Source organism: Myotis lucifugus, unplaced genomic scaffold (assembly GCF_000147115.1).
Source record: "Myotis lucifugus unplaced genomic scaffold, Myoluc2.0 scaffold_117, whole genome shotgun sequence".
In the NCBI taxonomy this organism is placed as follows: Eukaryota; Metazoa; Chordata; class Mammalia; order Chiroptera; family Vespertilionidae; genus Myotis; species Myotis lucifugus.
The window spans coordinates 620,474-647,135 of NW_005871165.1; the positions used below are offsets into that span (position 1 = coordinate 620,474).

Genomic DNA, 26,662 nt, shown 5'->3' on the forward strand with positions numbered 1-26,662 from the left:
AGGGGCCAAAGAACCACATGTGGCTCGCGAGCCGCAGTTTGCCGACCACGGTTCTTGGCCATTCTCATCTCCATCAGATCTAGAGATACGCTGAAAGCTGCCTTAACCAAAGAAATCTCTCTGCTCTGCCCCACTCCCAGTGTGGACCTAGCAGGCTGGATAAGATTTTGTATTAATCTACACTTGCCCTCCTAAGGCATAGAAATCATATTTGGAAATGAAAACTTGTTTTTATGGTAATATAACCTTTATTTGTTTTAAACTCCCCATACGGTGCTAACCATTTTATGGAATGTGAATGCCAGAATTTATCAGAGTAGAACTGCAGCCATAGGAAAATGAGATGATATTTTCTTATAAGACATATTTTTAGAAATAGTATTAAATAGACTAGGAAATTTCCCTACACACTGATTTGTAAACAGAACTTGATATTGCTAAATGGTATTGTAGAAAAATATATGCACAACATAAACACTGGTATTTATTTCAGTGGAAAAACTATAGATACCACAGCAATCCTCTCCCTTTGCTTATTATTTCTTTAAACTTTATCTTACCTTTCTACACAATATTAGTATTTTCTTCCTGTTTTAACCCTTGGTATAGTGAGTACAGAACCTGCCTCCACGGGGGTGGGAAAGAACATTTTTGATGGATTTGCAAACTCTAGCATTTGTTAGGCATTCTTTATAGCTGCCACTGGTATCTTAAAAGACTAAGATTTATTCTCTATTTATCAGGCAATTGCAAATAATATAAAAAAGAAAAACAATAATTCCCAGTATTTTGGGTCCCACTTTATTGGTTATTATCTGGATTGTCAAAAATATGTGGCAAAAATATTTATCAAAAATGTCAAAATAGCAGGAAAAAACCCAACCCAAATTTTTAACAACATAGGAACAACCCAAAAAAACCTCACCCAAATTAATGAGATAATGAAAGTAAACGAAGAATAAATAGTAAACTTAGGTACTTATGAAATTGAAAGCATGTTATACATTTCTCATTGCTTTAAAAAAAAAAGTAGCTATGATAAACCTTTTAAGAAGAACAAAGTCTGACCATGTGGTTTAGTAATGAATACAAATTCAGGGACAAATTAACGTCTAATATGAATTTGGTAAGAGCATGATGGATACCTAGAAGGCTTACTTCTTTTAACTCTATAAAGTCCACTGGTCTAATTTTAAAAATCAGAACCATTCTCTGATTGGGTTCTGTTAATGGTCTTTCACACTGTGTAGTTGACTAAAAACAAACAAAAAACCAAAACTGAGAGAGGTTAGTAAGCCCGGCAAGTGGAATAGAGAAACTGAGACACAGTTTGCAGACATCTAGTAAACCCCATCTTCCCTAAACCAAGGACACTTAAGAACAAATGGTTTGCACTTCTCATCCCCAGCCAGAGGGTAAACAGCTTAAATCACCCAACTCAGGGAGACAGATAACAGAAATCCAACTAGTGCCATTTGTGCCAACCACACCACGGACAGATGAAGTTAAGGGAATAAATATCATTCTGCTACATCAGCATAAAGCTAATGAGCATTCTATTCAGATCCTCCCCTAAGACCTCCCATAGAGGCCCAGCCTTTACACAAGTTCAAAAGGAAAGTCCTAGCCCCGCTTTCCCTCCCAGGAGCATGCTCAGCACCTTTCCCTTTCCCCTCTGCTGCCCACGGACGTGCCTCTCCTAAACTCTAAGGGACCCCACGAGGCTTGTCACCAGGGAGCACCCGCCAACAGCAGATCATCCTGGGCTAAGCCCCTGAACCTGTCCCAAAGCTCTGCTTTTCTCTGACTCCTTACTGAGCCAAAGCAGCCCAGCCAAGGCCCATGTCCCCACCTCGTCCCTCTCCTGTTGCTTCTTGTATCCTAGGTCCTTCCTTATGTCACTGTCTACAGCTTTAATAAACATGCTTTAAATATCACCTGGACTTGTGTTGTGAAATCTTTCCTGCACAAAGTCAAGAACTGACACAATACCAGATGGCCTTAGGCAGACCCTCTCAGGGCCAGTTCCCCTTTCTGGTAACAAAACCTCAAGCTGTACAAAGGAGCTGAGGAAGGCCCTAACCAGTTTGGCTCAGTGGATAGAGCATTGGCCTGTGGACTCAAGGGTCCCAGGTTCGATTCCGGTCAAGGGCATGTACCTTGGTTGCAGGCACATACCCAGTAGTGAGTGTGCAGGAGGCAGCTGATCGATGTTTCTCTCTCATTGATGTTTCTAACTCTCTAACCCTCTCCCGTCCTCTCTGTAAAAAATCAATAAAATCTATTAAAAAAAAAAGGAGCTGAGGAAAACTTCAACATCTAGAACTGTTCTGGAATGAAACAGTTTTTGCTAGCTCGTTTATTTTATTAACTTAATAGACATGGTCTTAACTGATGAGAAACAAAATATGCATTTATCTTACCTTTAAAGAGGAAAATCTTTACTCTTTCTACCATTAATATATGCACCTATTAGAATACTGGAAAGTCTAGCTAAGCAAGATATTTTTAATTTGAAAATAAAAATCAAGACCATAAATCTGGGTTTCTAGACTCAATGTTTGACTCAAGGAAGTGTTATTTTTCAATAGAATCTTGTGATTTTCTTTCATCACCTTGTAGAGAAAACTTTGGGGAAAAAATTAGATTACCTTTGTTGTTTTATTGACTTTTCCAAAGACAGGAATGAGTTAAGTTGCATGGGTTAAATCCAAACAGGGTTCACGAAGACCCTGAACTACCACGAGAAACATGGTTACTAAGAATGGCCTTTTGCAGAGTACTTTCGTGTGACAAACCAAGGATCTATGCAGTTCACCCTATTTGCATATCTCTTCCTAATGATTAATTATAATTCATAATTTATGATTAGTCCAAGTTCCTATTTAAAGCCAATCCTTCCATTTGTGTACAGGGGCCTTTTTTTTTTTTTTTAATCCTCACCCGAGGATATTTTTCCATTGATTTTTACAGAGTGAAAGAGAGAGGGAAAGACAAGACAAAGAGAAATATCAATGTGTGATACAAAGAGAAACACATCAATTGGTTGCCTACTGTATATGCCCTGACCAGGGCCTGGGTGGGGAGGAGCCTACAACCAAGGTATGTGCCTTTGACAGGAATTGAACCATGACCCTTCGGTCAGCAGTCCTATGCTCTATTCACTGAGACAAACTGGCTAGGGCTAAGGACCTTTTTTTTCTTTCTTTCTAAGAATTCCCCTTCTAAAATGATTTCATTTTTTCTTGTATTGTTAATTTTTCCATCTTTATTGGATATAGATATGGTGAAATATCCCCCATATTAAAAATCAGACATAACCAAAACTAAATAAAAAACACTCTCTTGGTCCTTTACCCCACCTGCTACCATCTTATCTATCTGTGCCACCCATAACAAAACTTAAAAAACTGTCTAATCTCACTTACGGTGTTTGACACAGTTGATGACTTTGACTCTTAAAACACTCTTCTTTCACTTCTTTCTTTAAAATATATTTTTATTGATTTTTTACAGAGAGTAAGGAGAGGAATAGAGAGTTAGAAACATCGATCAGCTGCCTCCTGCACACTCTGTACTGGGTATGTACATGCCCTGACCAGAATCGAACCTGGGGCCCTTCAGTCCGCAGGCCGACGCTCTATCCACAGAGCCAGACCAGTGAGGGCTCTTCTTTCACTTCCTGATCACCTCAGTTTCCAAGTCTTCTGTCTTCCTAACTGGTACTACTTGATCTTCATTATTGACTCCTCATCATTACCTGGATTTCTTATGTTGGAGTGTATCAGGGCCCACTATTTGGTCAGTGTTTTGGTTTTAAAGACTACCTTTATATGCTAGTAACCCCCAATTTTAAATCTCTTACTCCAACTTCTATACCCTTCATCTACTTCTATGACATTTTCCCCATAATGTCAAAAATTTATCTAAGCTTAACATACTCAAATCGGAATTCTTAATTTGTAAAAGCATCTTCTTCTTCCCTAAGAAACCTGCTCTATCACCTTCAATTCAGTGGGGGGAAAAAATCAACCAATTGCTCAGGCCAAAACTTGGAAATCATTCTTCACATCTCTCTCTGATGTCCCACAGGCCTAATATAAAAACTTACCATTTCTTTCTTCCCCTCTCTCCCCGCCCCAATTTTTTAAAATCCTCACCTGACGATATAGTTTATTGATTTTGAGAGAGAGAGGAAGGAGAGAGAGAAACATCAATGTGATAGAGAAACATCAACCAGTTTCCCCCTGTATATACCCTGTCTGAGGATTGAACCTGCAAATGAGGTATGTACCCTGACTGGAAATTGAACCTGCCACTGTTTGGTGTATGAGACAAAGTTCCAACCAACTGAGTCACCCAGCCAGGGCAAAATTTACCATAATTTACCAAAATGTACCTTCACATCCATCACCCTAATCCATAACACCATCATAATCTCACTTGGATTAATGTATTCTCCACGCACCAACAGAATAAGTGTTTAATCCTCTAATCACAACCATCCACTGATTTCCCATTCACCCAGACTAAATTTAAAGTCTCTTACCAAAGCCTCCAGGAACCTATGGCATGGTCCCTGGCGATCCAGTTATCCTCATTTCCAGGAGCACTGTTCTTTATGTATATGTTCTAGCCACCCTGGCTTCCTTTTTATTCCTTAAGCAAGGAAAGCACATTCTTTTCTCAAAATTTTGCATTTGCCAGTCTCTCTGCCTAGATTTATTTCCACCTAGATATGTTCATGGTTTGCTTTGTTATTTTATTTAAGTCTCTGTTTAGATATTGCCCATTAAGAGCGGCCTTATTACCTGACAACTCAAACTAAAGTGCTACCCCCTCCTACCCACTCACTTTCCAGCTCCGTTAATCTACATTTTTCATTAGATTAAATGAAAAACTTAATGATAACCTAATGATAATGGTGATAAATATCAGGCAACATCTGATATTTATTAGAAATAAAGTCCAAGTTTGCTTCAATATTTGAACAACATCTATTATTTGCTTCACTTTCTGGTTGGCTCAATAAATGAATGCCTACTTTAAAAATGTTCTGACATTCTATAAATCAGAGGTTCTCAACCTGTGGGTCGCGACCCCTTTGGGGGTGGAACGACCCTTTCACAGGAGTTGCCTAAGACCATCGGAAGACACATATATAATTACATATTGTTTTTGTGATTAATCACTTTATGTTCAATTTGTAACAATGAAAATACATCCTGCATATCAGATATTTACATTACGATTCATAACAGTAGCAAAATTACAGTTATGAAGTAGCCACGAAAATAATTTTATGGTTGGGGGTCACCACAACATGAGGAACTGTATTAAAGGGTCACGGCATTAGGAAGGTTGAGAACCACTGCTATAAATAAATAATATAAATATTTGTATAAGCACAAATGTTTCTACCCTATCTAATAAGTGTAATAAAGTTACTAATGTCAACAAGGCATGACATTTAGATTTATTTAAAATATTAGATTCTTTACCATCATATTTAGATAGGCAGTTTTATATGCCACTTAGAGTAAAAATAACACCTCATGTGCTTACAGGTTAAACTATTTTAGTCTAAATTATAGTTATGTATTTATTATTGCAAGAGTAAAATTTTAAAAATAATGATTATAAAAACTTAACTTTATGTTAAAAAAATTAAGAAGTCTATAGAGTTCAACAGAGAAAGAGATTAATAATAATACAAATATTAAAAGAGAATGCAGCCCTGCCAGTTTGTTTCAGTGGATAGAGCATTGGTCTACAGACTGAAAGGTGCCGGGTTCGATTCCGGTCAAGGGCACATGCCCAGGTTGCAGGCTCAATCCCTAGAAAAGAGCATGAAGGAGGCAGCAGACAAATGATTCTCTGTCATCATTGATGTTTCCATCTCTCTCTCCCTTTCCCTTCCTCTCCGAAATCAATAAAAATATTTTTTAAAAGAGAATCCAGTAAGTAGATAAGAGTAAGGAATAATGTTAGAAGGATGTTAGTCAAGAAATGGTGATAAAAATTTAACTAACACAAAGTATAATAAAAAATATTTGGCTGTGCTGAAATCTAGATTTTTGTAAAATTGTTTGACATATTTATGTTGCCAACATTAGATAAAATTACTTTTAAGAACAAAATTTATTGTCGCTTATTTAGTTCTACATAACTATGAATACCTCAAGGGGAAGCCCTATCTTGTGAGGATGAAATAAAAATGAAGTATCTCAAAAGGAATATCCTTGCCATCTCAAAATTTCTCAAAGAGGAAAAATATTCTGTGGATATTATCCACAAAAATATTCAGTATAAACAACCTTCAATCCAGATATATAAACAAAAAGAAAAAAAAACTGGGTACATCAAATATTTATTTTCTCACTTATAAAATATCAAAACAAGACATTAAAAAGAATACTCATTTAGGAACAATTTTTTAAATTGAAATTTTGCATCCATGAAGGTTTTTAAAAAAGCTTGACAAAATCATTGATATAGATTAAAACCATTTTCAGGACACAAAATACAAAGAATTTTGAGATTTGTTTAAGCTGTGGATCCTATATTCAAGGTTCTTTCTAGCAAACATATTACTGAAATACATTTTCCTAAACTCTTGTACCGTATACAAATAGCTATCAACAAAGTGAATGTGTACAGGATGCAACCTGTCCATGTTTCTCTCTCACATTGATGTTTCTCTCTCCTTTCCTCTCTCTAAAATCAATAAAACATCCTAAGGTAAGGATTAAAAAAATATGGCTGCACGAACCAAGGAAAGCCTTGAAGCACTATTTTTAAAATAAGGGCAACAACATAGCAGATATTACTAACAGAATCACTCTATACTTGAAAATTAGTTAGAAACATCGATCTAACTAAATCTTTTACAAGATTACAAGAAAGTAATCTTGCTAGAACCTGCTGATTCTTTAAGGAACCAAACTTGTCATAAGAGTTTAAGTATTCTCTGCATGTTTTCTGCTGTAAAGACCCACTTATTATGCTAGCCCAGGAGGAGGATGAAATTGCTATGCAAGTGATGAAAGCTGAGATGCAGATAAAAATTCAGGGAAGATTTTGTTATGTTGAAAGCCAATTATGTTGCTATACTGTCACATTTCTAGAACCAAGATTTATCTTCTGTGAACAGAACAAATAGCATGGTTTATGGGATTGCTTCTATAACACTGAGATCATCATGGACCATAGACTACTGTTTAGTATTCTAAATGTGCAAGGTAGTTGGCCATAGGCAGAATTTATTAGCTCACAGTGTTTTGAGAAATTACTGTTCCAATATAAAATTTGATGCCAAAAATTTTGTGATACTACTGCTATAGTAATATCTATATTTTACTGGATAAAATTTCAGATATATACGGCAAGTTCATTTTATGATGATAATAATCCAGTTTAAAGTTTGGCTGTATATTAATCTTAAATCTCAGGTTTTGGGCCATGATGTATTTTTCTATGCAATTCCAATATTAATATACTTATCTGTTTATAGTATCTATCACCTTCACTAAATATAGAGATTCCTGTTGGCAAGAATCTCATGTTTTCTTCTCTGCTGTGAATTTCCAGCACTTTGAGAGGTGGGTGACACATAATAAAAGCTTAATAAATATTCACTGAATGAATAAATTAATTAATATATAAAGAACATACATCTATAGATCTTCTAGCTAAATATAGTATGTAAAAATAAGGATGATGGGAGTTTTAGAACAGATACAGACTGCTTTTCCAATTTTGTTATAAGTCTTTTTATGAATGATTTTATTGAGTATCTACTATGTGTAACTACTGTACTGAGGACTGTGAGAGTTACTAAGATGAGTTGGGAAAATAAAGAGTTTTCTTTTTCAAGAATGCAAACTACTGCAGAACCTTCAAAAATAGAGTAAGGCACCTCAGAAAAATAAATAAAAAACAAACTGTAATTTAAATAAGATTACTCTTAAAATTTTGAATCTTAAGACAAAATAAAAATCTTCAAATGTTAGATTGCAGAGTAGGGTATAAACCAGAATTTTCATTGGATAGGTTTAGATAGAAGCTAAAATCTCAGAAATATATCATGGGTACTATAGATACATCTTGGGAGGTTAAATCATGATGATTGGGAAACATGAAACAGATCTATGTCAGTTTGTTTGAGAATAACCCAAAGATTGACTGAATCATTCATTTATTCAACAGAAATCTACTGAAAAACCTTCTTGTGCAAGCCAGTGTTCTACACTTTTGGATAGAACAGTGACTGAGCAAAAATATCTGCCCTTATGAAGCTTCCATTTTAGTGGAAGAATACAGAAAAAAATAAATAAAGTAAAATGTATAGAATAATAGATAGACATTTAGGTTATGAAGAAAAGTGAAGGAAAGAGGATAAAAGTACCAAAGAAGGGGCAGGTTGCAATTTGGAATAGGATGATCAACGAAGGCATCACTGAGAAGGCGATGTGTGAGCCAGGACCTGCAGGAGGTAAGAAAACTTTCTGGCAGATTTCTGGGGAAGTGCATTCCAGGTAGAGGAAACAGCAAGGCTAAAGTTCTAAGAGGGCGTGTGCCAGGTTGTTCACTGAATAGCAAGGACACAGTAAATGAGCGAGCGAAAAGGAGGAGAGGAAATTAAGAGGGGGCAATGAGCCGAATCTTAACTTGTAAGTTGTTGTAAAATTTTTGTTAAATGAATGTGCTGAGAAGTCAGGGGGCCATTCTCTAAAGGGGTGATATAATCTGACTGATGCCTTAACCAGAACATTTAGGCTGCTCGGTTGAGAACTAATCAGAAAGTGGACAAGGGTGGAAGCAAGGACCAGTTAGGCAGCAGCGGCATTAATAATGACTTCAGCCGAAACCGGTTTGGCTCAGTGGATAGAGCGTCGGCCTGCGGACTGAGAGGTCCCGGGTTCGATTCCGGTCAAGGGCATGTACGTTGGTTGCGGGCACACCCCCAGTGGGAGATGTGCAGGAGGCAGCTGGTCGATGTTTCTCTCTCATCGATGTTTCTAACTCTCTGTCCCTCTCCCTTCCTCTCTGTAAAAAATCAATAAAATATATTTTAAAAAAAATAATGACTTCAATCAAGGGAGTAGCAGTGAAAGTGGTGAGAGATATCGCTGAATATATTTTGAACACAGAGGCAAGATGATCTTTTTCTGGTAGAATGGACGCAGAATACGCAGAAGAGTTTACAATGGTTCCAAGAATTCTGGCCCATGCCACAGAAAGGATGGAGCTGTCATTTACTTTTCTGGGTATAATTGTGGGTAGTACAAGTCTTTTGGTAAAGGGGTGGAGTTCAGTTTGGAAAATGTTCAGTTTGAGATGTTTATTAAACATCCAAGTGAAAATACTGAGTATGCACCAGAGTTAGGAAAGAGCTATAAATCTAAGGATAATCAAAGTTAGATGGGATTCAAGATAGTGCGATCATTATGGATGGAGTATAGGTAGAAAGAATCAGAGGACTGTGCTCCAAAAAATCCAGCATTAGAGATGATGTCGAAGACAAGCCAGTGAAGTAGACAGATAAGAAGAAAATAGAAGAGTATGGTGACCAGGAGGCCAACTTATAAAAAGGATACGGGGGCAGAAGGTGAATGCTACAGTTTGATAAAAACTCCAGCATTTTATCATGAAAGGTCACTTCAGTGTGAATACTCTCATTTTCCATATAATTTTCATAAACTATTTAACTACTCTTGAATTTGATGTTTTATTTTTACCATCTTTAAAACTAGAAATAATATCCACCTCGTTATAAATATTACTACATGTAATGTAAAGTGCATTTATGCCTGACATCCAAAATGTGCTGTTCTTACGAATGCTCATTTTTCTCCTTCCATACTTCATTTGATCACTTAAAATTTTTGAATATATGTTTGAAGTGGTGTATTGAAATAAAAGAAAGTTATGTGAAGCTCAAATTTAAGTAACTACTATATTTTACTGCTAGGGAAGTAAGAAGAGCTATAAATATGGACCCAAAACAGGCATAATGAGACACAGCGCTGATTTAGAAATGCTAGTCTGGCTCCTTAGAGATTGTCAGGGTTCAAGAGGAAGAAGTAAAAGCTAGAGGCTCACGTATTTTTTACCTTCAGTCTCTTTGAAGTGGCCAACGAAAGTAAAATGCAATGTAAAAAGCATTTAAAAAGCAATATATGTGGCTAAGGTAACAATAAAAATCTTAGTAGACATTCTAGAAACTGTGAGACTGAATATTAATTTGAACAAAAGACAAAATGCAGCATCTAAAAAGAACCTTAGGAAAACACGAGGGAAGGAGGTGTAGGGGCTGATACCTATACTTGGGAAAAATCTGCTTCCCAGCATTGCAAAGGGGGAGGGATTTGAAGGAAGCTGCACAACAGCACCATCTGGTACATAGTGCCCTAAACTTAGGCCTAATGCAGACGTAACTCAGGCCATTGCAGGGGACCAATCTGGGGGTAGTGGATATAAGGAGACAACCTAAGTGATTCTAGGTTGCAGTACTACTGCTATTTACTCCTATAGTATTGTACTTTCTTCAGCATTTTAATTGTTGTTACTTATTCCGTTATCTTTCTTCCCTGATAAATTGTAAGGATAGTTCATGTGTCACACTGAATGGCATTTATTAATAACAACAACAACTAACTCTATTTATTACTTCAACCTCCCCAGCCTTCAAGGTCCCTAATGGTTGATATAAACAATAAGATCCCATCATAAGAAGGAAGGATGGCAGGATTTGGTGCTATGTAACTGTACCAACCACTGGCTGGCTTGAGTTGGGCCAAAAAAATTGAGTAGACTTGATGAAGTCACTATAAATTTTGAAATGAAAAACATGGACCTTAAGCAGAAACCCAATAAAAAAAATGAGCATGAAAGCTTGCCATTGATACATGGTACTCCAAGTCCGGTTAGCAAAGGTATAAAGGGGAGATATTTAGGAGTCCACTAAATATGTCTAGAATACTGGGTCTGTTTAGCATATTCAACTCTGTGTAATGGTACAGGGTATTTAAAAAACTCACATTTAATTAACTAACTAACCAAGAGTTAAAAATAAGAACATACTAATAAAACTTATAGTCTGAAATATTAATAGTTTCATATTTAAGCATGTTACAGGCAACAGCAGTTTCAGTTCCCCTTTTTGCCAGCCTCAATCATAGGAATGTAGCAGATGCTGATGGCTAGCCAGGCCTGCAACTTCCTGTCCCCAGATATTAGCAATAAAACCTGCACAGAGAAAAAAATGCTAGATGCTGACACACACAAAAGAGAACATCAAAACCACCCAACATCTGGAACATGAAACTACAAGTTGCCAGAATTCTTTAGTTCCCTGCTTCCCACAACCTCCCTATAAAGAAACCCTTTGCCTACCCTGATATATTAAGATAGGCTTTGAGACAAGAGTCCCCCACCTTCTCAGGTGACTGGCATTTGAATAAATCTTTTTATTTTTTTCACCAGAATCTGTCTCACAAGTTTGGCTTTGGTGGCAGCACGCAGCCAAACCTTAGTTTCAGTTACAACTGGGTACTGGAGATGAAGGTCTATGGATCCTAGCTTAGAATCAATTCATGAGCTAGGTTGGAACAAAAACTGGAGATGTAGAGTCAAGGAATCCAACTGTGAAAATTTAAGAATACGAAGACAGAGAAAACAATAGCAAATGCTGGCACCATAAGATTTATGAACTGGATACAGGACATGCTGAAATTTAAAATGATCAACACAGAAGAATCAGCATATACTGGGGAAATGGGGTATAGGAGCTATTCTGCAGCCCAACAGAAAAACAGAGAGAGGAAATCAGGAACCAAAGAAACTTTCCTAAGATGTTATTTCTGAAGAACAGGCAGAAAATTTGAAGCTAGGAAAATAATTCCAGGGTTACAATAGGAAATAACTTATCTAGTCGATTTATTTGTTCATTCCTTAGTTCATTCATCTATTAGCAGACAGTATACTGGGTACTGGAAATACAGTGAAAAAAAAAAAAAGATCTTGCTCTAAAAGATCTTACAGAGTGGAGAATATAGAATACAAGACTCTCTTTGGCCTAAGGGTTCTCTGGCTTTCTCTAAATTACCAGCATTCAGAGGAGAGTCTTAAACCTTATTCCAACTAAGATTCTATCCATATTGGGAAATGAGCCCTCTAAAGCAGCAGTTCTCAACCTGTGGGTCACACCCTCTCTGGGGGTCAAACGACCCTTTCACAGGGGTGGCCTAAGACCATCGGAAAACACACATATAATTACATATTGTTTTTGTGATTAATCAGTATACTTTATGTTCAATTTGTAACAATGAAATTGGGGGTCCCCACAACATGAGGAACTGTATTAAAGGGTCGCGGCATTAAGAAGGTTGAGAACCTTTTTGCCTTAGGATCAAATATAATTCCTTAATATATTATCATGGCTTAGCCCTTCCTGCCCCTCCAGCTTACTCTTTGAATCTCCCCCCACCTCCTAAACCGCCCCCCCCCCCTTTCTCGCGCTCTATGCTCTCCTGTTAGTTACTTGAAAGCACAAGACTTATTCTTGACTCTGGCCTTTCTCTTGTTTGGCACATTCTTCCCTCTCTTCCTCGCTCGGTCTATTTCTACTAAGTTCTCCACTTAAGTATCACTTCCCTGATCCCATGTAGGTTAGGTGCTCCTGTTATTTGCTCCCACAAACTTCCTTTTCCAGGAAGTTTATTTTTATTCAGTTGTTTATCTCTTCTGATAAAGAATAGCTTCTGGGCATGATATATATTTATTTTTTAAAAAATATATTTTATTCTTTTTTTTTTTACAGAGAGGAAGGGAGAGGGATAGAGAGTTAGAAACATCGATGAGAGAGAAACATCGATCAGCTGCCTCCTGCACATTTCCCACTGGGTATGTGCCCGCAACCAAGGTACATGCCCTTGACCGGAATCGAACCTGGGACCCTTGAGTCCGCAGGCCAACGCTCTATCCACTGAGCCAAACCAGTTAGGGCAGATATATATTTATTTTATTTATCATTCTACATTCAGTCACCTCAGCACAGTGTTTGACACCAAGATAGGAACTATGGTAAATCAATTTATTAACCACTCCATCTCCAGTACTTTATTCAGAGCATAGCATAAAATAGCTGTTTACAACATTTTTGACTCAATGAATAAATAAATGAATGCCACCCGTAATCCCAGTCAGTCTCACCTTATTTTCACAAAACCTCTGTAATGAACAGGCACTATGCATGACACTCTCAGTAGCTTGCTCTGTTTCCCTATATATTATGCCTTAAAATGAAAGGCTCTGGGATTTTAAACTTCATCTGGAACTGGGCTCAAGCTGCTGTATACTTGTTTGGATTCAGTCTGATCCTTATCCTAAATAATAAAGAGCTAATATGCTAATTAGGCTGGATGGTGGAACGACCTTCCAGAACGACCAGTGGGCGGGGGGGGGAGGGGGGGGAGGGGGCGGCGGAGGGGCCACAGAGCTGTGAGGCAGCCGGGGCCGCAAGCCAGACTTGCACGAATTTCGTGCATCGGGCCTCTAGTACTTTCATAAGAACCCCAAAGCAGGCATTTTCCTTTAATAATAGGACTTCTAATTTTCCCTGTCTACCATGCTCTCATTCCTTTCTTTCACACCTAAGTAGCTACATTGCTCCTCTAAACATCACCAGCTGCTGTGATATGTATCTATGAAACAGAGAAAGCACATATGAAAACAAAGCTCCTAGCAGACCCTGACACGGATGGCAAGTGAGCCCCAAAGTTTAAAGCTTAACCTTAGGGAAGTAGATATCTTTGTACATTTATAACTGAAAAAATATTAAGGTCTGAAAACAAAACAATAAAAAGAAACCCTAAGTGGTGATAGAAATAATGACTATTACATAGTTCCTGTTTGGAAAGATAGAAAATAAGCTATGATGAAGCCTGAAAGTTATTTGAGGGTTAGGAGGGTATGTCACATTACAATAAAGGCTAAATGGCTAGAAAGCTTTTAAGAAAATTACACTATAGAGTATTTTTCAGTTTTGATGACCAGTATTCAATACATTCAATATGAATAATCAAGTCAGAAAAACATAAAAATGTATGTAAAATTCTTTTCAATATTAATTTCAGTATCAACAATATATCACTATGTACACATAGTATAAATGTTAAGTGAACTTAAAACACACGGTGTAATATAGGATACTAGTTGCAGAAAATATAGTTTTTGCTCTTTATAAAAATAATCTAAAAAAAGCAAACAATACTGACATATATATATGAAGTTATAAATTATCATAGCTGTGCAATTATAACATACAAGACCTTCAGAGAATTTCTATATTCTTCTAAGAACACCCATCGGCTATTTGCCCTTCCTCTCTGCCTTCTCCATTCTCCTTCCCTTCTTTCCCTCCAATTTTTCGGCATTTATTGAAAGATGAAGTCCAGGCATATACACAGCAGGTATATACACAGCTAATTTTAACCTCATTTTCAGTCCAGTAACTTTTCCTCCAATAATACAACTTAGAGGCTGGTTTTACTAGAGGCCTAACAAACATTCAGATGAGTCCCGGCCCCAACAAAGGATCCCATTTGTAGGCTGGCAGGATAGAGTATGAAGAGAGGAAAACAACCAAACACCCCCTGGTGGAGGTGTCTAAACAGATGAGAACAGATGGAATCAAGCTCTGAGGATGAGCCTTCAGTGGCAGAAGGTCAACTTGCTTTGTATTAGAACAGAAGTGAGGAGGGTGGGTTCAACTTAGGTGGGAAGAAGTGCAGGAATTTTCAGGTGGTCATAGTGCATAGCCTGCAGTTTCTCTGTAAAGGGAAGGTGTTCTGCTTAGGAAAAGGGGAGGCAGCATGGGGGTCTTCAGAAAAGTGATGAAGGTTTGAAACCTTCGTTGTGGAAAACAGCAGCAATGCTCAGGGTACACCCAACGCTGAACCCTTCATATCTGAAGTTTCACTAGCAGAGCTCGGCAGCTGGTGCACTGACAGAGACCGATCCAAGTTGAATGGTTTTCAGGAAAGATAAAACATGGAGGAAAGTCAGTTAGAGTCCTGGGGAGAGACTGGTTTAAGTATGGGCTGTGGTTCCATGCTGACCTGGGCAGGATCAGGAAAGAAAGAGACAGACTGGGAGAACACTGAGCAGGAAGGGTCTGGAAAGTCTAAGGCAGCGAGAAAGTAAGAGGGAAATGTGCTTGTGGTAAAGGAGGGATATGTACCTTCTAGGGTTCAGTGATGCAGCACAATGAGTGATGACAAGGTTAAAGATGTTGACAGGAGTGCGCATGCCTAACAGAAGCATGGGTGAAGACTGCTGCACCTGGAAGGACACTAATCAAGTTACTCATATGATATTAGAAGTTGATGTGATTTAAAAAAGGCTGTTTGTGAAACAGGTGCCACAGCAGAGGATGAAGTACTCAGACATCAATGCAAAACCACAGGCAAGGGGATACACTGCATGCACCAACCAACGTGCACCATTTGTTATTATTAAAATAAAATCACTCTTCTTCCCTCTATATCATCCCTGTTCTATTGAATTTTCCTGTAGTTACCTAATGGGATCACTCTGAAAAATAATTGATCAATTTGAGGGAAAAAAAAGAAAAAGCAGCTCTCTATTGGGGAGTGGGAGGGGTTGGAGAGAGAGGAATAACATTCCCTAAAGGAAATCAGTCACAGCTGAGTCAGTTTCAGTTATTCTCTGCATAATCCATCTGTATTGGAGACTTTTATCTAAATTCTCAAAAATTATGAAAAGACACAGGCAGAAAGAATATACTTAAAATGGTATATAAAATAACACGAGAAAATAAAAATTAAATGGTTATTTACAAAATCATAATATTCTCACTAGTTGCTAGCAAGAAAGTTATCTCAATGTGTGTGCATAATACAACAATTGCACAGTCATGCAGTGAAGTTAAATGATTTAGTCTTACCTGTATTGCAAGGGCACGAGACACCAGCCCTCGGAGGTACTGTAAAGGGTCTTCTGGGCCTTCCCACTTGCTCTGCCACGTGAGAGGACACTGCAATTTAAAAAGGGTCCAAATTAAGCTTATATACACAATATTATATATTTTCAATAGCCAAAACATGGAAGCACCTAGGTGTCTACGGACAGATGAATGGATAAAGAAGTTGAAATATTCAGCCATAAAAAGAATGAAATCTTGTCATTTTCGACACCATGGAATAGTCCTAGAGAGTATTATGCAAAGTGATAAAAGTCAGACATGGAACAGCAAATACCATATATATGGTATTAACTTATATGAGGAACCTAAAAAAAATACAAACTCATATATATATATATTTTGTTGTTGTTGTTAATCCTCACCTGAGGATATTTTTCCATTGATTTTTAGAGAGAGTAGAAGGGAGTGAGGATGGGGGGGGGGGAGAGAAAAAAACACAACACACTGATTTGAGAGACACACAGTTTTTTAAACTCAAAACACTTTTTAATATTAAATATTGAAATCAAAGTAAACTGTACATAAATTTAGGAAAGATTAATAGGCCCCGGCCAGTGTGGATCAGTGGACAGAACGTTGGGCCTGTGCACTGAAGGGTCGTGGGCTCAATTTCCGGTCAAGCACAGGTACCTGGGTTGCAGGTGTCATCCCTGGCCTGGTAGGGGAGAATGCTGAAGGCAACCAATCAGCATGTCTGAGAGACACACATTGATTGATTGCCTTCTGTGTCCCGACTGGGGCCAGGGACAGAACCTACAACCCAGGTACTTACCCTTTACTTGAAATAGAACCTGTGATCCTTAGGTGCATGGGCCAATGCTCTAACCATTTAGCAACACCAGCCAGGGCAAAGACTTATATTTTTGGATAATAAACTGATGGTTGCCAGAGAGGGGATGTGAAAAAGGTACAAACTTCCAGTTATAAAATAAATGTCACAAAGATATAATGTACAGGACAGAGAACATAGTCAATAATAATGTAATAACTTTTTACAATGGCAGACGGGTACTAAACATATAGTGATGATCACATCGTAAGGTATATAAGTGTTAAATCACTACGTTGTACACCTGAAACTAATATAATATATATGCAACCGTATGTTAATAAAAATAATTTTTTTAAAGTGATGAGATGCCACTTCTGAGATTAGGTTACAAAGTACTGTGACTCCTGCCTGGCTCACTCTTACTCTCCCCCTTCCTCACTCTAAGTGAAAAGTTACCAAATTGTGAGTGGCTCATAAAGATGTCCGTAGAGCAAGGAACTGATGTGTTCAGTCCACAATCAGAGAGGGCCTGAGGCCTGCCAACAGCCATCTCACAGATGCTCTTAGAAGCTGTGAGACCTGCAGCCCTCACCCTGATTGTAGACTTGACAGAGACCACGAGACAACTCCCAGCTAAGCCTCACCCAGATTTTCGTCCCACAGAAGCTGTGCCATAATTTTTTGTTGTTTTGTGCCACTAAGTTTTAGGGCAATTTATTAAGTAGGAATAGATAACTAAGAGAATTAATGGTATCAGTATCAGGTGTAATACATTAATTCTACAAATGGTAAGTCCTTATTCAGCCATTCAGCATTACTTACTGAGTGCCTACAATGTACAGGCACTATGAAGCCCTTAATATTATAGAGCTTATAATTTACTGGGGGATAAAGAAAAATGTATTATTCAATATAGGAAGAATATTACATAGTGTTGAATTCCATGTAGAGAAGTACAATATGATAAGTGATATAAGTAATATGACATGATAGTGATATGATAGAAGACTATGGGAATAAAAGATAAAATATAGTCTTTAAATAGCAACAGAACAAAGGTAGAAAGAACCAATAAAGGAGAAACACAGCTAAAATCCCTTGTGGTGCTTTACTAATGAGTTATAGATCATGTCTGAAGTTCTTAGGATGAAATTATTTAATCAAAGAAGTCTTAAAAGAGGTAGCTGAAAAGCTCTGAAAGTAGTATTGGATTTTGACTAAAGGTAGAAAGAACTGGAGGGAACTTTTATAAGCTAACATTTATTGAGTGCTTACTCTGTGTTAGCAACTGTGCTGAATGCTTGATGGGCACCATCTCATATAGTCCTTACAATAATCCTCAGAAGCAGGTGGTATTATGACTTCCATTTGACAGAGGAGAAAATGAAACACAAAGAAACAGCCCCAATTCACAGGCAGGTAAATGGCAAGTCCAGGATGTGCACCCAGGCAACTTGGCTCTAACGCCGGTTTGCCAGCATCAATACTGCCTTCAACATATTTTCCATTTTTATACTGCTCCACCTATACCACACCATTTGAAATTAAACATAAGTGATAATAGATATTATTTGTTACAAATCTACTCAAAATGAGAATTAAAAGTATAATCATGGGCAAACTAAGGGTTAGAATAGGTTTGTTTAACTAAACTTGAAGTTTTTTAACAAATAAATGGGAAACCTGAACCCAGGTCTAACCCTAAATGCAACATATTTTTGGTATCCCACGTTTTTCATGAAAGATATCACAGAAGCAGAACAGGATATGAGCAGGTTATTCATTTGTTCATTCACTATTTCAAGTTTCCATTAATTGTTTATTCAGCAGGCATCTGTTAAATAGCTGCTATTTGGAAATCTTTTGTTAGATGCTAGGGATACAAAGTTATAAAACAACTAAAGGCCTGGTGCACGAAATTCTTGCACTGGGGAGGGGTGGGGGTTGTGGGGGGAGGGTGGTCCCTCAGCCCAGATTGCGAGAAGGTGCAGGCCAGGCCAAGGGACCCCACCGGTGCATGATCAGGGCCTGGGAGGGATGCGGGAGGTTGGCCAGCCAGGAAGGGACCACAGGAGGGCTCCAGGGCATGTCCGGCCCCACTCACTCAGTCCTGATCGGCCGGACCCCAGCAGCAAGCTAACCCACCAATCGGAGTGGCTGCCCCTGGTGGTCAGTGCACGTCACAGCGACTGGTCAACTGTCTGCCATGGTGGTCAGTGCACGTCATAGTGACTGCTCAACTGGTCGACTGCCCCCTGGTGGTGAGTGCACGTCATAGCAAGCGGTTGAGCAGTCTTTGCATATCATTAGCATACTATGCTTTGATTAGTTGAATGGCCGACCAGATGACTGTACACTTAGCATACTAGGCTTTTATTATATAGGATTCCTGACCATAAAAGGTTGTGCTAAAGGGGGAAATAGATACAAAAGAGACAGCTACAGACAATACTGTAAGTTCCCTGATCGTGACGAGCACTGTTCTACAAAACACAAAGGTGTACCCACCAAATCCACACTGAGTATAAGGGCAAGAGTCAGGAAAAGCTTTCTGGGAGAGATCATGCTTGAGGTGAGTCTCAAAAGATAAAGAACTTATAGTCAAGTAAAGAAAGACAGCAGGAAAAGGAAGGCACACAAGTAAAGAAGACGGCCATCAGCAAACCAGGAAGCAAGCCCCACCAGGTACTAGATGTGCTGGCAGCTTGATCTTGGATTTCCCAGCCTCCAGAACTATGAGCAACAAACTTCTGTTGTTTAAGCCACCCAATCTATGGTTATAGCAGTCCAAACTAAGAAAGAAAACTTTTTCATATTGATGAGAAAGTATAGGAAGTTCTACAAAGGCTATCTTTTGTATTTAAACAGAGAAGGTCTCTCAGGTTGACTATCAAGTTTCTCTATATTAAAGTAAACAGCAGGAGAAAACACACAACTGTTTTCTTTCTAGATTCCCATAGAGCCCTAGTGAAATCTTCTCTAGATGCCAAATTCTGTGAAGTTTATATTCTCCAATTAGCTAAAGTTGATCTACTACAAAGATTTTGTTTCTATCCAACAAATCTGATACAAGTGGATTTTACATTTAAAATGGCCCAATTATTCAGCAAGAGACATGGTGATTTCTTTTTTTTTCTGCTAAAAGTAGCCCGATTTTCTACTGGGTAACCATCCTTCCCTTTCTTGCAGTATATGTGTTACAGATGAAGCTGAATCCATCCTCAGCTCCTGGGAGAGGCATTAGGCTGAAACCCTAGCCAATGGGACCTGTGTACACTCTGCCCCCAGAATCAGTATGGGACTAGACATAAAACATAAGGCATCCAGTTTGGATCAAAGCTAATACCAAAATTTTTGTTTGAGTTATGAGGAAACAGATGTTCTTTTTGTTCACATGGAGCTCAGAAGACATAAGACTCAGGCTGCTAGAATCCATCCTTTATAGAGGACCTGCCCCAAAGTGAAATTGCGTGCACACACACACGCACACACACACACACACACACACACAATGACTGGATAGGTAGATATACCAGTATAATACAAGCTGAGATCCTAATGACAATTTTAAATTCCTTCATTAAGATGATTTAATGACAGTTACCTTGGATTCTTCAGTTACATGAGCCAATTAATTCCAACATGGCTTAAGCTAGTTTAACTTGGGTATGCTGTTTCTATTAACTATGAGACATCTGACAAATATGCACATAATGGAAAGGTGATTTATAAAATAATGAAGTAAAAACACATACTTAGTACTGGCTTACCTTTTGGTTTAATAAAGCACTTGCCAATTTCTGTACTTCTGAACTCAGTAAGGTTGTTCCTCTGATAACTTTGCTGAGAGCAGCAAGAGACTGGTGAACACTTTGTACTAAGCGAATGGCATTAAACTGTTCAAGAACGATGAATGATAATATTGGAGATCCTTGTCGATCATTAGGAGGAGACACTTTCTGATGAATCAGGTTTGAATTCTAAAAGAATAATATATTTATTGAAAAGTAACATAAATCATTGATATATTAAAATATGTAAAACATTATTAAAACCTTTTGTTCGTCTAACCTGTTTTGAAATACTAGTACTCTTATTTTATGAATGGCCACATTTATGAAATCTGTAAATACACAGAAAGGGAATTCTGAAGTTCACCAATGTTTAAGTGGTAAGGGAGTGGGAACTGAGAATAGGGGGTGGGAATTTAGAAAGAAGAACTATATTGAGAAGCAATAGTCAATACAGTAGGAAAAGTGAAAATAATGGCATCCTATAAGCCAACGAAAAGAGAGCAAAATAGCTACACTCCCACTCCACTACTATAAAGAGAGCAGAATAATGGCTTTGAAATAAAATGTAAATGGACATTTAATTTGAAAATTATCAGTATACTGGGTGGGCAAAAGTAGGCTTACAGTTGTGAGTATGCAAACAGTTGATTTTAGTATTATTATATTATTTATATTACAACTGTAAGCCTACTTTCGCCCTACCATGTATATATTGGAAAGCCACACTAAAGATCTTGTACTCAAGATATATATAGATATAGATATAGATATAGAGATATAGAGATATAGATATATAGATAGATATATAGAGATATAGAGATAAACATAGATATAGATATAGATATGGATATGTATTTATTTTTATATCTACACATTAACAGAAGCTCTGATACATGGAATGCCTAGGGCCTCTCAAATAAAAAACAAAACTCAAAGAATCCAATGGGACCTGTGCACATCCTGCCCCCAGAATCAGTTATTAACAAACAGTGGTTACGAGGGGAAATAATTACCTTCTTTCATAGTTTTCTAAAACTGTCAAAGAACTGACAAGAGATAAAACTGGGAAGTCCTGTACTCTTACCTGCTATCCATTACCCTAATTTTCCCTACAGACTGCTTACAATCCTAGTTAAGGATCCCTTCTCTTTGTTCTAATAGTTGTCACATTCATATTTTCTATGAGAGCACTGTATCTTTTTATTTATTTTATTTTTTTAACAATTCAAACGTGTTTTTTGTGTGTTTTTGAAATATATTTTATTTTTTTTAAATAGAGGAAGAGAGAAGGATAGAGAGTTGGAAACATCGATGAGAGAGAAACATCGATCAGCTGCCTCTTGCACACCCCCTACTGGGGATGTGCCCGCAACCAAGGTACATGCCCTTGACAGGAATCGAAACTGGGACCCTTCAGTCCACAGGCCGCACTCTATCCACTGAGCCAAACCAGTTAGGGCCAGCACTGTATCTTTTTAGCATGATAAATCATTTAATAATACTGTATGATGATCTATTATGGCCACTATCATTAAATAAATCATCATTAAATAAACTTTATTGGTATAAGATCATTTGTAAAGGCAGAGTTTTAGGCTATGAGCTCGAATTTAGGCATTTTTATTTCTATTATTGCTATATTTAAAAAATTAATGCTGCTAAAATAATTTTTGAGACACACATAAATATACATAAATGTACACATTAAAGTAAATGGCGGTAAACTTAAAACTGAATCTAAAAGAAATTAAAAGAATATTATCAAAATTAATTAGATTACCCTTTAGGTCAAAATTGAATTATCTATTTGAATCAGAGCATGCAATAAATAATACTTAACATATATCCAAACTAAATCAACTAAGTAATAAAAATGACATAAAATTTGTCCATAATCCCTGATATTAAAACAACATCTCTGGAAGTGAATATGTGGTGTTTAAATATTTATTAATCTTGGGCTAAGCAAGATTAGCAAATAATAATTTAGTTTATCTAAAAGATTTTGTGCATTTTTATCCATTATATTAGGCTGATGTGACTAATTTGCACTGTCTGCACTGTTATTTTATAGAACAAGAACACCCAAACTTAAATGATTTACGCAAGATTCTATTTATCTGTAATCCAAAAAAAGTACTAAACTTTTTAAGAAGTTTATTTAGGAGAGTAATGATCAACATAAACTGATGAATTCAAATAGACCCAGAAACATAAAAACATAGACTGTCAAACCTCAGAGGGAAGGCAGGGGAGGCTCGAGGGGGGAGGGAAGAGATCAACTGATGAACTCATATGCATATGCATAACCCATACACAGACAGTAGGCTGGTGAAGGTTTGGGGGGGGGAATGGGAGAGAGCAATGGGGGGGAAAAGGGACATATGTAATACTTTCAACAATATTTATTTTAAAAAATTAAAAACTAGAGAATACTTAAAATTCAAATAAGAGTTCAAGTAAGCCCTAATGGTCTAGGATGTGTAGTAAGTGTCAAATAGAAGCTGGATTTCAAAGACTTAAGAAAAAAGGGAGTAAAATATCAAATTAATATTTTATATTAATTACATGCCGAAATGCTAATATTCAGGATATATCAGGTTAAATAAAATGTATTAAAATTAACTCAACTCTTCCTTTGAACTTATTTCAATGTAGCTATTAGAACACTGAAGATGACATATTGGGCTCCCTTTTGCATTTCCCATCATATTTCTACTGCACAGTGGTCTGGAGACTATCAAATAAAGGGCTGTAAGTTCAGCAATAACAAATGAACAGAGTAAAAACACCATTCAGCTGAGTCTCAAAAAGTGAATGACTTATGAAAGATGACAAAAAAAGTAAAGAAAAAATGAAAAATTAGGCAAGCTGTAGTATAACCTGCGATAAATTTATAAATGGGAAAAATATAACACAGAAGACAGCAAAATATATTACAATATTTTAAAAACATAATCCACTTCCTAAAGACCTTCACAAAATTTTAATAAAAAATAATGTAAAATAACCCTAAATATAAAAATAAATGTAGGTATTTTACATATTCTAAAAGGATGAAGTATAGAGAAGATTCATAGCAGTAGTAACATGTTAGTGTTACATAATTTTAAGACAAAATATCAAAGTAAATACTATTTATAATTCAAATATAGCTAAAAGCACCACGAGTAAATTACAACATCTAAACTGTATGATTTTTGGTGGAACTACTGAGGCGGAATAGTCATATCTTTAGTCAACTGACTTTTTTAAGAAAAGCTTTTTTTTTTTTAATGAGTAAATACAATCGACTGAATCATGTACTTTTTTAAAATATATTTTTATTGATGTTAGAGAGGAAGGGAGAGGGAGAGAGAGATAGAAACATCAATGATGAGAATCACTGATCAGCTGCCTCCTGCACTCCCCTAATGGGGATCGAGCCCGCAACCCAGGCATGTGCTGGAATTGAGCCCAGGACCCTTCAGTCCGAAGGCCGGTGCTCTATCCACTCAGCCAAAATAGCTAGGGCTGAAGCATGTACTCTTGAAGGATGGCTTTAACATTTTAAAGTTCATCTTGTCATTAAAAAGCTAAGAATATTCAGAGAAAATCTTATCTATGAAGTTGCTGGAGGAAAAGGTTATAGGATATTTTAAAACTTAAACTTTTATGCAAAGAATATCTTTTAGATTAAAAAAAACAGTCTAATTTGGTGTAATTTAGGTGTGAATCCAGAATTTCTGTGTTTTTACTGAAATAGTTTTCTAAGTGGGATGTTATTTTAGACAAGTAAAATGGATGCCACACGGAAGTAGTTATATTTATATATATAATTAGATCTTTTAGAAAATGGTTCTCAGAAAGAATTTTTGTCACGAAAGGAAATTCAAGCAACAACGAGATGAGGGGTTAGCAATTTTTCCAGTAAAGTTGCAGACAGTAAATATGTCAGGCTTTGTGTGCCATAAGGTCTCCAGCATAACTACTCAACTCTGCTGCTATAGTGCAATCTCTTTCCTAATAAGTCTCTGGAGTGGAAACAGCCTTTCCTAATTCTAAGTCCATAAAGTTCAGGTGGAATTGACTCAACTGAATTCCAGAAATTAGTGTGCAACTTAAAGCATTCCATTTTCCTAACCACAGAGACTGACTCAAGGAAGGGTACGTGGCCAAACAAAATGCAATAGAATTTTGCAGTCATTTTCATAATAAAGACAGGATCTCTATGAAAAATAGTGCCAACAGATAGAAGAGCAGGGCATATGTGTGTATACATATATGTATACATATGTGCACATGTATATACACACATGTAGTATATATATATGTTTCAGTAAAGCAGCTCTTTCAGAATATTTATAATAATTATATGTATTACACATATAATATATATGTAACTGGGTCCTGATTACATCCTTTCAAGTTCCTTGGGACAAGCTGTGACTAAAACCAATTAAACACTTTTTCAGTTATGTGAGCCATAAAGTGCCCTTTTTAGGCCTAAGCCAGTCTGAACTAGGTTTTCCATCACTTGGAATCTAAAGAGTTCTGATTAATTTAAGTTTAACTGACTCTTGTCCCAAGTATTCATAATCAGAATAGTAAAAATTTTGACATATTTGCATTAAATTATGTCCATCCAGAAGTGGATTTCTGACACAACTGTGCAAAAAAGAAGGTAAGAAAGGGAATTAAAAAAGTAAAGAAAATACTACGAGTTTGGTGAGTTCAAAGAGTTGAAAAATCTATATAGTATTTCTGGAAGCCCATTCCACAGGACTGGCTGCTTTATTGTTTTGTTTTATTGTCCCAAAACCAGTTATTAGCAAACAGAACTTAGATCTAAACCTGGTAATAACTATTCCTTTTCATACCAAATTATCAGGTGGATCAAAGGAAACCAAAGCATCATGTTTTAACACTCATTTTATTTAGTTTAGTTCCAATTAAAGGTATTTTATTTAAAGCAGAGGTCAACCAGGACAAGTGTGTGCTAATTACCCAATAAACTGTTTAAATCAGAAATGTTGAAGACCTAAAATAGAAGGCAAAATCGCTGGTGACCAGTAGACAAAGGAAAGCCAAGGCTGTGAAAGACTGAGGAGGGGAGTATGCTGAGTTGATGTACGGAAAATGATATTGGAAGCTATTATTACATCTTTCTAAAAGAAAAACCGAGAGCCCTAACCAGTTTGGCTCAGTGGATAGAGCGTCAGCCTTCGGACTGAAGGATCCCAGGTTTGATTCCGGTCAAGGGCATGTACCTTGGTTGCGGGCACATCCCCAGTAGGGGGTGTGCAGGGGGCAGCTGATCGATATGTCTCTCTCATTGATGTTTCTAACTCTCTATCCCTCTCCCTTCCTCCCTGTGAAAAATCAATAAAGTATATTTTAAAAAAAAGGAAAAGAAAAACAGAGAGAAGCTAGCAAGTGAATAGAAAGAAGCTTTTAAAATGTATATTATTGGTTATTGTTATATGCCTTGAGAATTTCATAGCTTTTATCTAATATACTGTAATATTGATTAACACCAAACCCAGTAGTTACCCATAGAGAGAGAGGTATACGACTCGCAGACATCACTGTCAAGAGGACCTGAAGCTTTGTCTGTATCCCGTTTCTTTGAGAGAAAGTCATTATTCATTATAACTTGGGTATGTGAAACAAAATGGCAATTTTTTTTGAAAACTAGATTATATTAAAATGGCATATTACTAAGACTACATTTATTTCTAGGTAAGTATATTTAACAGGCTATCTGCTCCGAAAGCTGGCCAGAGGAATGCTGCTGCTGTTCTGTGAGGCTACCATAAAAGAGGTAATTTAGTAAAAGACTAGATTACAACACAATCTCATATTAAAAGAGCTAATGCTGTCCATAATATTTACAATGCTTAATTTTGTTATGTGAATTTCACCTCATTTAAAATAAAAAAGTCATGAGTAAAATAATGAATGTAGGGGTTGACAAACAGAAAAAATATAAAAAGAAATTCATTATACAGCACTGGAGATTGCTAGGATCCCAATTCATTACTCTAGAAATTGATTTTTAAAATTAAGCATTTATCCTGACTTTCTGCTATGAATTTTACTTCATGG

General features: G+C 37.0%; 1 protein-coding gene across 1 annotated transcript in view; it reads right to left on the reverse strand.

Moving 5' to 3' along the window:
• DYNC2H1 (dynein cytoplasmic 2 heavy chain 1) overlaps positions 1 to 26,662 on the reverse strand; it is a 349,832-nt gene that overhangs the window by 88,629 nt on the left and 234,541 nt on the right. The window contains exons 83-84 of the mRNA XM_023757927.1: positions 20,552 to 20,761; positions 15,971 to 16,060 (exon numbers count right to left, since the gene is read on the reverse strand). Of these exons, the coding sequence (XP_023613695.1) occupies positions 15,971 to 16,060; positions 20,552 to 20,761 (300 nt within the window). The remainder of the gene's footprint in view (positions 1 to 15,970; positions 16,061 to 20,551; positions 20,762 to 26,662) is intronic.